The sequence below is a fragment of the Scyliorhinus canicula genome, chromosome 1 (genome assembly GCF_902713615.1).
Source record: "Scyliorhinus canicula chromosome 1, sScyCan1.1, whole genome shotgun sequence".
In the NCBI taxonomy this organism is placed as follows: Eukaryota; Metazoa; Chordata; class Chondrichthyes; order Carcharhiniformes; family Scyliorhinidae; genus Scyliorhinus; species Scyliorhinus canicula.
The window spans coordinates 16,699,985-16,714,796 of record NC_052146.1 but is presented as its reverse complement, the minus strand read 5'-3'; the positions used below and the strand labels follow the sequence as shown (position 1 = coordinate 16,714,796).

Here is a 14,812-nt window from a genome sequence, read left to right as displayed (position 1 = left end):
CCGATGAACCAACACTTGATCAATATTCAGAACGGAATACTGGTTGGGAGACTCGGGGACGCCTGATTTAACCTGCCTGTTCATTTCTGATTCTCTGGTGGTCACCCCTTTGGGCTCTCCTTGCATTTAAACATGCTATCCACGTAGCACTCTAGTGATAAAAGCAAATTACTACGGACGCTGGAATCTGAAACAAAAACAGAACATGCTGGACAATTTTGGCAGGTCTGACAGCATTGGTGGAGAGGAGCTAACGTTTAGAGTCTGGGTGGGCTTTGTCAAAGCACCAGTGATGCTAGCTGCTGTTCAAATCCCACACACTGGAGCTCAAGTTGCTGCACAAATAGTCTATCCAGCACATGGGGAAGCATCCTGGAGTTACCATATAGCACAGGATGGGATGATAACCTTATGACTGTGATTAAACCTTACTGCTGGTATCAAACTTCCATGTATTCATGAAGCTTTACATGGATACATGGACAGAACTTTTCCCGTCTGATTCCAGACAATGGCTTGGCTTGCAGGGTTAATGCATGTTTTTTCCCACCTGGACAAAAATTAGGAAGCTTTGGACAATTTTAGTTTGGTTTCCAAACTGTCCAGCTTATTGCTTGGTGAGCTCAAAATGCCCTTTTGTCCTATTGGAGGTCTCAAACCCGTAGCTCTTCCAACCTCTAGCTAAATGGCACTGTCCACTTCGCAAAAGATAATTTTATTTGTGTATAGTGGTGTGTTTGGATCAAAAACGTGCCTGAGCTTAAAACGTCCGCTTATGCCTGCTCTCTGTAAAAGATTCAGAAAGTAATTGTCTTGTGCACCATGTACCGAGAAAGCAGTGATATTTCTCCAGCCTCATCTGCCCATTTTTAAAAAACACTTAACATAGACAAGGAATTCAAAGAAACCTTCAGACTGATAATACAAAACATTGTTAATAATCCACAATAAGTTGCCCCTTGGAAAATGATGGTCCAGCACTGACTGGTGCCTGGAATAGAAATAGTACAAGACCAGATTTTAAACAAATAAAATCTTATTTATTGAGGCATCTTGTTGCAACAGCGATTACATCTGTGAGGTTACGACTGCTTCCAACATCACTTCATAGTTAGATTTGACCTCCGGATTGGATGGTTTGTTGTAATTAGTTACTTGTTTGGCTATTAATGTTAGTGAATCATTAACTAGTACATACAAGAGTGAATTTGATTAACAAGTGTATAGTAACTCCCAATGAAATTTACTGAATATCCAGGTGGTTTGACTTTTTTCTTTAAAGTCTGGCTTTATTTCTCAGTTGATATAGGAAAGCATGCACGTCATCAAACGTTTTCCCTAATGCCGATTGAACCCTGGTCCGCCAAGCGTTTAATGTTGGACGATCTTTCAGTATGTCACGATCTGCTCCAAGTGGCTAAATATTTTTTTAAAACAAAAGACGTAAATTATTCCCAATGTTATGTTTTCAGTCGTTTTCTCACAAGAGCAAAAAGACTTGATTTTGGGTTCAAAGCACTTCGCTGAGGAAAGACATGAAGCAAAAGACATAGCCAAGTCATTGATTCAGTTCTAATTTAAGAACTGGTCCTACTGTGGCATGGATTAACATATTTCATCGTGACACTTTCTGAATTAAACCTCAATTGTCATGATATTAAAAATGTATACATTTTTCAGAATTACTTGTGGGCAGCACTGTGTGACAACCGTCCCCTCTGCTGTTGATTGTGAGTGGTGAAACCCAGGGTAGATTTTATTCCTGCCCACAACCTCTGCTTAATGAAAGATTCACGAAGGAATGATATGGTGAATTTGCTGCTTTTAGCTTTTAATTCTGCAGTCACTTCTGCAAGATAACCTATGAGTTGGTCAAAACTCATCTCAGACTGCCATCAAAAATAAAAGGTGAACAGATCTCCTTGCACATGTATCCAGAATATTTTCAATGTGCAGTTCAATAATTCCTAAACGTCCTTATGTTGACCAATTATGGATGCAGACGTAATGGGCTAATGGCCCACTTCTGCACTGTCACAGTTCTGTGATTCTGGGCACAAAGAACCATATTAGCATTCTTACATTCCAGAGGAGGCCATTTGGCCCATCAGGTCTGCACCTACCCTGTGAAAGAGCACCCTACCCCCGTGACCCCATCCCATCTAATCACATCTTTGGCACTTAAGGGGAAATTTTAGCACAACTAAGCCACCGAACTTGCAACTCTTTGGACTGCGGGAGGAAACCAGAGCATTCGGAGGAAACCCCTGCTCCGTGGCGAGAAAGCACAAACTCAGTTACCCAAGGCCGGAATCGAACCAGGTCCCTGGTGCTGTGAGGCTGCATGGATGAAGTCTGTCTTGTAAAGTACTAAGGGGAGGCTGACTTAACAAAGTTTACTTGCAGAGAACAACCAGGAGCCTGTAAGATATTTGATTTTTCTTCCCGATCTAATAAACTGATTCCCTGAACTGCCTCGTCTTTTTTTTTAAATGACCCCTTTCTCTATCCTGTTTCAGCAGGAGCACAAGCCCACCTGTAACTACCTGGGCCATTTCTGTCAGCTCTGGGTGTGTAGGAAAGTGAAAATGACTTGTCACGAGCAGGTTTCATTGAAGTTACTATGAAAAGCCCCTAGTCGCCACATTCCGGCGCCTGTTCGGGGAGGCTGTTACGGGAATCGAACCATGCTGCTGGCCTGCCTTGGTCTGCTTTCAAGGCCAGCGATTTAGCCAAGTGTGCTAAACAGATGTACACCTTGCTTTCTGTCCCATCGCATTCCTCCATGGCAATGGGCTTTCTTCATTCTAAGTCGAGGCTCACTGTACTTAAGGAAAATGTTTCTAAGGAATGAAGCCGAAACTTTGTGAACTTTATTCTTGAGTGCAAGTTCAGCAATAATTTATCTTCCCCCCCCCCCAAAGTGGCATTTTATTTGGCAATGATTACTGTCACCTATGTTCAATTTGGACTGACTTTGAACTCCAATTTAGAGGTCAATTAGCATAGGGTAAACAGATGACAGTCGAGAACCAATGAAATTGCTTACTGCATGATTAATTACATCGGCTACAAGTGAATTATTTTTTCTAAATTTGGAGTACCCAATTATTTTTTTCTAATTCAAGGGCAATGTAGCACGGCCAATCAACCTCCCCGACACATCTTTTTTGGGTTGTGGGGGGTGAGACCCACGCAGACATGGGGAGAATGTGCAAATTCCACACAGAGAATGACCCGGGGCCGGGATCAAATCCGGATCCTCAGTGTCGTGTGGCAGCATTGCTTTCCACTGCACCACCGTGCCACCCTCGGTGAATAATTACACAAACCATTAAGAGCAATTGAGGTGAAGATCTGCAATTGGTAGAACCATCCTTACTTCATGCCCTCATGGGCTGTGAGCATCACTGGCAAGGCCAGTATTTGTTGCCCATCCCTAATCTCTCGAAGATGATAGTGAGCCGCCTTTTTCAATTGCCGCAGTGTATCCTAAATGCTTGAAGAGCAACCGGCATTCTGGGTAGATGTCATATACATAGATACACAAGAGATAGTAGAAGGAGGAGGCCCTTTGGCCCTTCGAGCCTGCTCCACCATTCATCACGACCATTCTGATCATCCAACTCAAAGGCTAATCCTGCTTTCTCCCCATAGCCTTGGATCCCATTCTCCCCAAGTGCTATATCCAGCCACCTCTTGAATATATTCAATGTTTTAGCATCAACAACTTCCTGTGGTAATGAATTCCACAGACTCACCACTCTTTGTGTGAAGAAATGTCTCATCTCTGTCCAAAATGATTCACCCTGAATCCTCAGACTGACCCCTGGTTCTGGACAGAATGCAGTGGCAGGATCAGTCAGAGTCAGCATTGATTTATGAAGGAAAAATCATGCTTGACAAATCTGTTGGAATTCTTTGAAGATGTAACCAGTACCGTTGACAAGGGGGAGCCAGTTGATGTGGTATATTTGGACTTTCAGAAGGCATTTGGCAAAGTCCTGCATAAGTGATTATTGTTCTGGACCCATCATTGGTAACATCTTCCTTGCGTCTACCCTGTCTAGTCCCGTTAAAATTTTATAAATATGAGATCCCCCCTCATTCTTCTGAACTCCAGCGAAAACGATCCTAACCGAGTCAATCTCTCATATGACAGTCCGGCCATTCCTGGAATTAGTCTGGTAAACCTTTGCTGCACTCCCTCGAGAGCAAGAACATCTTTCCTCATGAGAAGGAGACCAAAACTGCACACAATACTCCAAGTGTGGCCTCACCAAGGCCCTGTATAATTGCAGCAACACATCCTTGTTTCTATACTCGAAACCTCTCGCAATGAAGGCCAACATACCATTAACCTTCTTACCGCCTGCTGCACCTGCGTGCTTACCTTCAGAGACTGGTGCACAAAGACACCAAGGTTCCGCTGCACACTCCTCTCCCGATTTACAACCATTCAGGTAGTAATCTGCCTTCCTGTTTTTGCTTCCAAAGTGAATAACCTCACACTTATCCCAATTATACTGCATTTGCCATTGAAATGCCCACTCGTCCAACCTGTCCAGATCATGCTGTAGGACCCCTGCATCCTCGTCACATTTCACCCTCCCACCTAACTTGGTATCATCTGCAAACTTTGAGATGTTAAATTTTGTTCCCTCATCTAAATCATTAAAATATATTGTGTATAGCTGGGGTCCCAGCACCGATCCCTGTGGTACCCCACTAGTTACTGACTGCCAATTTGAAAAGGACCCATTAACCCCTACTCTTTGTTTCCTCTCTGACAACCAATTTTCTATCCACCACAATACATTTCCCCCAATCCCATGCACTTTAATTTTGCACAATAATCACTTATGCAGGACTTTGCCAAATGCCTTCTGAAAGTCCAAATATACCACATCAACTGGCTCCCCCTTGTCAACTGTACTGGTTACATCTTCAAAGAATTCCAACACATTTGTCAAGCATGATTTTCCCTTCATAAATCCATGCTGACTCTGACTGATCTTGCCACTGCATTCTAAATGTTCTGCTAAAAAGTCCTTGATAATGGATTCAAGCATTTTCCCCACTACCAATGTAGTGGCTTGCTGGTTATAATTCCTTGCTTTCTCTCTACCTCCCTTTTTGAATATCGGAGTGACATGAGCTACCCTCCAATCTGCAGGGACAGTTCCAGAGTCTATAGAATCCCGGAAGATGACCACCAATGGATCCACTATTTCCAGAGCTACCTCCTTAAGCACTCTGCGATGCAGATTCTAAGGCCCTGGGGATCTATCTGCCTTCTATCCGATCAATTTTCCCAGCACCATTTCTCTACTAATGTTGATGATGTCGAGATGCCGGCTTTGGACTGGGGTGAGCACAGTAAGAATTCTTACAACACCAGGTTAAAGTCCAACATGCTTGTTTCAAGCACTAGCTTTCGGAGCACTACTCCTTCCTCAGGTGAATGAAGCGGTATGTTCCAGAAACATATACATAGACAAATTCAAAGATGCCAGACAATGCGAGCATTTGCAGGTAATTGAATCTTTACAGATCCAGAAATAGGGGTAACCCCAGGTTAAAGAGGTGTGAATTGTCTCAAGACAGGACAGTTGGTAGTATTTTGCAAGCCCAGGCCAGACGGTGGAGGGGGGTGAATGTAATGCAACATGAATCCCAGGTCCTGGTTGAGGCCGTACTCGTGTGCGGAACTTGGCTGTAAGTTTCTGCTCAGCGATTCGGCGTTGTCGTGTGTCCTGAAGGCCGCCTTGGAGAACGCTTACCCGGAGATCAGAGGCTGAATTCCCTTGACTGCTGAGGTGTTCCCCGACTGGAAGGGAACATTCCTGCCTGGTGATTGTCACGCGATGTCCGTTCATTTGTTGTCGCAGCGTCTGCATGGTCTCGCCAATGTACCACGCTTCGGGACATCCTTTCCTGCAGCATATGAGGTAGACAACGTTCGCCAAGTCGCACGAGTATGTACCGCGTACCTGGTGGTGGTGTTCTCGCGTGTAATGGTGATATCCGTGTCAAAGATCTGGCACGTCTTGCAGAGATTGCCATGGCAGGGTTGTGTGGTGTTGTGATCGCTGTTCTGAAGGCTGGGTAGTTTGCTGCAAACAATGGTTTGTTTGAGGTTGCACGGTTGTTTGAAGGCAAGCAGTGGGGGTATGGCGATGATCTTGGCATGATATTCGTCTTCATCGACGTGTTGGAGGCTGCGAAGAAGATGTTGTAGATTCTCCGCTCCGGGAAAGTACTGGACGACGAAGGGTACTCTGTCAGTTGTGTCCTGTGTTTGTCTTCTGAGGAGGTTGGTGCGGTTTTTTGCTGTGGCGCGTTGGAACTGTCGATCGATGAGTCGAGCGCCATATCCCGTTCGTATGAGGGAATCTTTCAGCGTCTGTAGATGTCTGTTATGCTCCTCCTCGTCTCAGCAGATCCTGTGTATACGGAGGGCTTGTCCATAGGGGATGGCTTCTTTAATGCGTTTAGGGTGGAAGCTGGAGAAGTGGAGCATCGTGAAGTTAATCGTGGGCTTGTGATAAAGCAAAGTGCTGAGGTGACTGTCCTTGATGGAGACGAGTGTGTCCAAGAATGCAACTGAGTTTGGAGTAATCCACGGTGAGTCTGATGGTGGGATGGAACTTATTGATGTAATCGTGTAGTCGTTTCAGTGATTCTTCGCCGTGGGTCCAAAGGGAAAAACTGTCATAGAGTATCTGGTGTATAACATTGGTTGAAGGTCCTGTGAGGTGAGGAGATCTTGTTCAAACTTGTGCATGAAGATGTTGACATATTGAGGTGCGAATTTGGTCCCCATGGCTGTTCCGTGCATCTGGATGAAGAACTTGTTGTCGAAGGTGAAGACGTTGTGATCCAGAATGAAGCGGATGAGTTGTAGAATTGCGTCTGGGGATTGGCAGTTGTCGGTGTTGAGTACTGAGGCTGTTGCAGCAATGCCGTCATTATGGGGGATGCTGGTGTAGAGTGCCAAGACGTCCATTGTGATGAGGAATGTTCCTGGTTCAACTGGTCCATGGGTGCTGAGTTTCTGTAGGAAGTCCATCGTGTCGCAACAGAAGCTGGGCATACCTTGTACAATGGGTTTTAAGATGCCCACAATGTAGCCAGAGAGGTTGTCACACAGGGTCCCATTGCCTGAAACGATAGGTTGGCCTTGTGTATTTTCGGGAGGCAGTAGAGATCTCCAATGCAGGGAGTACGTGGGATGAGAGCACGTAGGGTGCTCTGAAGGTCTGGATCCAAGGTCTTGATCAGTCTGTTGAGTTGGCGGATATGTTCCTTGGTCGGATCTGTGGGGTAACTGTCTTAAATAGTGTACCTGGTTGTTGAGTTATCGGTATACTTTTTTTGCAGTAGTCCGTTCTGTTCAGTATGACGGTGGACCCTCCTTTGGTTTGATGGTGATGTTGCGGTTGGTCTTGTGAGCGCAGATGGCGTTGCGTTGTGCTTGGGTGAGGTTTGGGGCTGTCTTGTGAATCCGACTGATGAACCTGGCATTGATGCGACTCCTGACGGCTTGAGCATACATGTCGAGTCTAGGGCATCGGCCTTCCGGAGGGGTCCAATTCGAATCTTTCCTCTTCGGTTGCCGCAACGCAGATCTCTCAATTATTCAATTACCTGCAAATTCTCGCATTCTAAGCATTGTCTGGCATCTTTGAATTTGTCTTTATATATGTTTCTGGAACATAACTCTTCTTTCACCTGAGGAAGGAGCAGTGCTCCGAAAGCTAGTGTTTGAAACAAACATGTTCTACTAACGGTGATCTCCCTCAGTTCTTCCTTCTCCTAAACCTTTCATTCTCCAACATTTCTGGTATTGACGGGGTTGGTCAATACTGGTAGAGCACAGTCTTATCTAAAATACTGCCTCTTGTGCTATAGCTAACACACGGCAGAACATTGTGCCTGCACTGATTGGTGATCCATTGCAGGATCTGGCATTCAGAGGCTGGATGAACTATGCTTCAGAATTCTAGGTTTAACGGCAAGAGGTGTGGATTACAAACTCATGCTTAAATTCACAACTTGGAAGTTGGATTATTTGGAATTTCTCTCTCTTGGACTGTGAATATATATTAATACCATGTGATAAAGGTAGAAATGTTACCCTCCAGATTGCACATTTTGTTTTGTCCTGCCAGTGTCAGCCTACCCAATGCCAATTTTGAGCAATCAGCAATTTTGACCAAGGCATTTAAACATCAAACCTGCATTAGTTCACAGATGGCCAACAAGTCTGCCAGTGTAATCTCATCACCACAGAGGAAGGGTTGTTGCTTCAGAAACATAGATTCCAATATGTCCAAAGTTCCATTCAATTCAGACAGAGCTTTGGTCAGCTTCTCCTTATCAACCGGCTGGCCTGTCATCCGAGGTATCAGAACCTGCATGGATATATTGCAGAAATAAATGAGTGATGCTCCAAAATACCAGTTTCCCCAATCATAGAATCATTAAAACTTTCATCGCAGGACTCAATCCATCAAGCCCATGCTTGGAAGCTCTTTGGAAGAGCAGTTATACCTAGCTCCACCTCTTTTTGTCCTTAATCCTGCAAGTTCCTCACCTGCAGATACCAGTCAAAACCCCATTTAAAAATATGGAAACCTCTTCCCCCACCTTTTTAGGCGATGTGTTCCAGATTCTGACAATTCAGTGAGAAACATTTCCTCTTATGGCAAAAGCACACTGCCCGAGGCTATTGTCATGCCATCTGACTCAAGCATGGCGTTGGGTGAAGGGCTGGTGCAGGCTATTTTAACAAGAGGAGTATATGAGGTGTGGGGAAGACGATGCATGCTCAGCTCACAATATTAATTTATTATGTTACTTCCTTATCTGAATTTATTTTCTCTCACACTTTGGGCAAATGGTCTTGTCGAATTTCAAATAATGATGAGACAGAGTACAGGAACGAGATAGAGAATCTGGTGAACTGGTGCGACGTCAATAATCTCTCCCTCAATGTCAACAAAACGAAGGAGATTGTAATCGACATCAGGAAGCGTAGAGGAGAACATGCCCCTGTCTACATCAATGGGAACGAAGTGGAAAGGGTCGAGAGCTTCAAGTTTTTAGGTGTCCAGATCACCAATAACCTGTCCTGGTCCCCCCATGCCGACACTATTATTAAGAAAGCCCACCAACGACTATTTTCTCAGAAGACTAAGGAAATTTGGCATGTCAGCTACGACTCTCACCAATCAGACTTTTGAATGGATCTACCTTGTATTAAGTTGATCTTTTCTCTACACCCTAGTTATGACTGTAACATTACACGCTGTAGTCTCCTTCCTTCGCTATGTATGGTATGCATTGTTTGTCCAGCATGCAAGAAACAATACTTTTCACTGTATACTAATACTAATACATGTGACAATAATAAATCAAATCAGTTTACCCCCGGACTGCTATTTTCTGCCTTCATACTTTTATGGAATTATAGACATAGAATTTACAGTGCAGAAGGCGGCCATTTGGCCCATTGAGTCTGCTCTGGCTTTTGGAAAGAGCACCCTACTTAAACCAATGCCTCCACTCTATCCCTGCAACCCCACCTAACCTTTTTGGACACGAAGGGCAATTTAGCATGGCCAATCCACGTAACCTGCACATCTTTGTACTGTGGGAAAAACCCATGCAGACACAGGAAGAACGTGCAGACTCCGCACAGACAATGATGCAAGCGGGAATTGAACATTGGACCCTGGATCTGTGAAGCAACAGTGCTACCCAATGTGCTACCGTGGGCCATTGTTGTCAATGTGAAATGACAAGATCCAGGCAACAAATCATACTTCACATGATGTGCACAGAAATTCATGGCACTCACTGCACACTTCTCAGGAATAATAATAATCTTTATTGTCACAAGTAGGCTTACATTAACACTGCAATGAAGTTACTGTGAAAAGCCCCTCGTCGCCAGATTCTGGCGCCTGTTTGGGTACGAGGGAGAATTCAGAATATCCAATTCACCTAACAGCATGTCTTTCGGGACTTGTGCGAGGAAACCGGAGCACCAGGAGGAAACCCACACAGACATGGGGAGAACGTGCAGACCCTGCACAGACAGAAACTTGTTCATGGGATGCGAGTGTCGCTGGCTGGCCAGCATTTATAACTTCATTGAAGCCTACTTGTGACAATAAGCAATTATTATCATTTATTGCCCAACCCTAACTGGCCTCGAGAAGATGGTCAGCATAGGGGCTGGTTTAGTACAGTGGTCTAAACAGCTGGCTTGTAATGCAGAACAATGTCAGCAGCGCGGGTTCAATTCCCGTACCAGCCTCCCCGAACAGGTGCCGGAATGTGGCGACTAGGGGCTCTTCATTCATTTGAAGCCTACTTGCGACAACAAAAATGAAAATTGCTTATCGTCACAAGTAGGCATCAAATGAAGTTACTGTGAAAAGCCCCTAGTCACCACATTCCGGCGCCTGTTCGGGGAGGCTGGTACGGCAATAAGCGATTATTATGATTATCATTTATTGCCCATCCCAAACTGGCCTTGAGGAAATGGTGGAGAGTTGCCTTTCTGAACTGCTGAGTCAATGTGGTGCAGGTAACCCACAGCATTAAAGCTTATGAATTTCAACTCAGTGTTCCTTTAGTACAAGGATCCAGAGGCAAATTACAGTTCCAGAAAGTACACTGCCTGGAGGATTCTTTACTACCTACCTCTGTGATAAAAACTCTAGCTGCGTGATACCTCACATTGGCATGCTGCCATGCCATGTACTCATCCACCTTTGCCCTTTGCATCGTATCTTCAGGGTACCAGTACTGAGGGACATTGTACTTTGTTGCCAGGTACTTCAGGATAGCAACACTGCAAACAAAATTGATAAGAGCAGTAAAACAAAATATATGAGCGTTTTCTCCATTTGCGATTGCTTTGTTTGGTATTACTAACGATGACCTGCAGATTCATGATGTGCAGGCATTCATTTGCAATCACACCATGAAGCAAACCAGGCGTGGTGCCCTCCTGCTCCTCAAACTTTGCTTAGATATTTAAAAACCATTAGATGCCCATTAGGTCTAATTCCTGCTGTTCATTGCCAGCATGTTCTGCTTTGATTGACAACTTCCAGCATTCATGTCTTATCATTTTATCACTTAAGAGTCATTATGGGACATTCCTGAACTACCCCAACTCATATCGCTTGATGTAGCACAAGTCTCCAGTCGCTCCTACGCAAGAAAAGAAAGGAATTCTACAGATAGGATTATGTTTTGTATCATATCAAAGAGAGTGGGTCAAGAACGAGACGTTCTTTCCCAGAGATACACTGTTCTACAACTTCCTGCGTTTCCTATGTTCAAATTGAGATTAAGACCCGCTGTATTGTCCCCTTTGGAAAATGTTAATCCAGTGATTTCCGGATTCTTTCCACCCACCTGCAATCATCAGATTAAAAAAAAAGAAAACAAAGTTTGATATCACTTACTTTAAACTAGAATGCTTACATTAGCATCTCCTGCAAGTTGCGGTGTTCTAAGTCCAAGGTTCACTGTGGGTAAGCACTGTTGCTTCACAGCTCCGGGGTCCTGGGTTCGATTCCCAGCTTGGGGCACTCCGTGTGGAGTCTGCACATTCTCCCCATGTCTGCGTGGGTTTCCTCCGGGTGCTCCGGTTTCCTCCCACAAGTCCCGAAAGATGTGCTGTTAGGTAATTTGGGCATTCTAAATTCTCCCTCAGTGTACCTGAACAGGCGCCGGAATGTGGCGACTAGGGGCTTTTCACAGTAACTTCATTGCAGTGTTAATGTAAGCCTACTTGTGACAATAAAGATTATTACAATAGTTGCCATGTGCACCAACAATAACAACTAGTATTTATATAGCACCTTTAAGGTAGCAAAAGCTCCTATGGTGCTTACAAGTAACCACTTCAGTGTGGTGGGCAATCAGGCACGAGCCAGAGGGTGGGTATCGTCAGAGAACTTGTTGGGCATGGCTGTGAAGCTCCCCATGGTTAAATAGCCATTGTCTAGGCTTACATACGAGGAACTTTCTTTGGATCATAAAGTATGGAAGTTTATCACAATCAGTCAAAATATTCAAGAAAGGAAGGATAATTTAAAAAACAAACAAATAAAAGGCAACGGTCACCTCTCAGTCAGAACAAATCCATTGTCCTCGATCACTGGCACTTTCTGCATTGGGTTGAGTTTAGTAAACTCTGGGCTCTTCTGTTCACCTGGTCAAATAAAACAGATAAAAGGTGAACCAGGAATCAAAGGAGTTATGAATAAACAAAAGATATATAATGGATAAAAGCCAAAGGAAACACTGCCTCTTCACCAGTGGCTCTCTGGAGTGAACGTTGCCTCCTCCCCTCTCTAACACCACCCCATCCCGCTCCTTAATTCTGCAATTTTAGGAAAACTGACAGACACCTGCCAGGAATTTGCCCCACATTTTAAAAATGTAATTAAGCATCTGTATGTTAAACAATAACAATTAACAGAATGGTAGCAAATTACTAAATGGTTTACATAATGTTGATCCAGAACATTCTTTCAAAGCGAACCAAGTGGAACACACTGCAATGAGAGGTCGAAACAGATTCAAAATGAACTTTCAAAAAGAAACTGGATAATAATTTTTAAAAAGAATTTGCAGAGTGGACCTACCGGATAACTCTTTCAACGAAGCCAGTATAGCCATGAAAGGCCCTCTAAAAGTACAATAAAGCACAGAAACAGCCATTCAGCCCGATAATCCTTTGCCGCATGATACCACCCTTGGCCAAAACTCTAAAGACCAAAGAACAGTACTTCTTCCAAGTGGTATTCACCATCATCAACATCCTAGGGGTTACCATTGGCCAGAAACTTAAACTGGACAAGCCATATAGATACTGTGGGTACAAAAGCTGGTCAGAGGCTAGGAATCCCGCAGCAAGTAACTCACCTCCTGACTCACCAAAACCTGTCCTCAATCAAGAAGGCACAAGTCAGAAGCGTAATGAAGTACTCTCCACTTGCCTAGATGAGTGCAGCTCCAACACTCAAAAAGCTTGACACCAACTAGGACAAAGCTGCCCACTTGATTGGCATTCCTTCCACAAACATCCACTCCCTCCACCAATACACAGGGGCAGCAGTATGTACCATCTACAAGATGTGCCGCAGGAACTCACCAAGGTTCCTTAGGCAGCACCTTCCAAACCCAAAACCATCTAGAAGGACAGGAGCAGCAGTCACATGGGAACCCCACCACCTGGAAGTTCCCCTCCAAGTCACTCACCACCCTGACTGGGTGCTGGGTCAAAATCCTGAAATTGCCTCCCTAACAGCACTGTGGGTGTACCTACACTTCATGACAGCAGCACTGTGGCTGTGTCCCAGGTTTGATTCCCCGCCGGGTTACTGTCTGTGTGGAGTCTGCACTCCCAGTGTCTACGTGGGTTTCCTCCAGTTTCCTCCCACAGCCAAAAGTCGTACAAGTTAGGTGGATTGGCCATGCTAAATTGCCCTTAGTGTCCAAAAAGTTTAAGGGGGGTTATTGGGTTAAAGGGATAGGGGGGGGGGGGGGGGGGGGGGAGTGAGGGCTTAAGTGGGTCAGTGCAGACTCGATGGGCTGAATGGCCCCTGCACTGTATGTTTAATGTTCTATGTTCTATTTATGTTTGCCCTTTGTGTTTTCTTTTCATGTAGGGAATGATCTGTCTGAGCTATAGGCAGAGCAATGGTATGTCGGTGCACGTGGCAATAAACAAATCCAATCCAATACATTCTGGCCTAGCCAGCGACACCCACATTCCTTGAATTATTAAAAAAAATCTGGGTTAACAACCTTACTGTAACCCTTAAAATCAACTTGGACTCTGAACTCGTTGTGTAAATTCACCAATAGCAATTGTTTACACAATTCTCCACTTTTGTGGAACTAACGTTAAAAGTTTTTGCACAGGAGGGGGGTGTTGGGAGAGGAGAGGGTGGAATCTGTGTGCTGACTGCTACATGATTACGACCCCCGTCCCTTATAATCAGAGAGCATTCCTTATCAATGTTCTCACCCTTCCGGAGGGCCACGGGTTTCTCGACGTGCGGGATTCCGGTGCGCCTGAGGAAGATGAGCACGGCCCTGGAGGGCTGGGACAGCAGGTCGAAGTAAACTCGCAAGGGGAGCCGCGAAGCCATGTGTGTGTCTCCGAGGGGGCAGCGAACAGTCCGCACACAGCAGCAGCAGCAACTCAGCCACTGAAACTGGCAACATGCAGTTTGATACAATGTAACCAACAAGCTGCAGATCAAAGGCTTTGCGGAGGCGCTACAATCGACAACTGCGGGACGGATGCAGTCTCCACTGTGGAGTGCCGACGCTATCGAGCCAGTGAAGAGTGGGTGTGACTGACAGCCTTGCGCAAGCTTTCCCAAAAAGCCCGAACAGCGCACAGTGGACCCCTTCTCCCTAAGCAGAGTGGGCTCCTTCTCCCCTCAAACCTCCCTCGGGGCTCCTTCATCACCATTTCCACAGTTTGCTTATGTGAGCAAATTGTAGAAAGACAAATTCTTAAGATTGTTCATCTACTTCAAAGGAACCTCCCAGTCCCGCAGGGCTGGCCCACCGAATAACAGTTACCACCTGCTTCTATCCAAATTACTTTCATTGGGTTGAGGCGAAAGAGTGTTGGACTAACTATTGTAGGATTGGTACCCGCGTATTGATCAATATCGAACCCTGCCCCCTCACCCAGTGTATTGCCTCCCCAGATGTTTGCAGCTGACACCAAATATGCCAGTGGTAGTGTCCCAGCTGTTGG

General features: G+C 45.1%; 1 protein-coding gene across 1 annotated transcript; it reads right to left on the bottom strand.

The window, feature by feature from the left end:
• Window positions 1–1,018: 1,018 nt before the first annotated feature.
• On the bottom strand, window positions 1,019–14,341 carry gstt2 (glutathione S-transferase theta 2). The gene is made up of 5 exons (XM_038812417.1): window positions 14,066–14,341; window positions 12,154–12,241; window positions 10,717–10,867; window positions 8,241–8,417; window positions 1,019–1,417 (listed from the first exon to the last, which is right to left on the bottom strand). The coding sequence occupies exons 1-5, from the start codon at window positions 14,187–14,189 to the stop codon at window positions 1,277–1,279; spliced, it is 681 nt and encodes a 226-aa protein (XP_038668345.1). The 5' UTR covers window positions 14,190–14,341; the 3' UTR covers window positions 1,019–1,276.
• Between the last annotated feature and the right edge of the window lie 471 nt (window positions 14,342–14,812).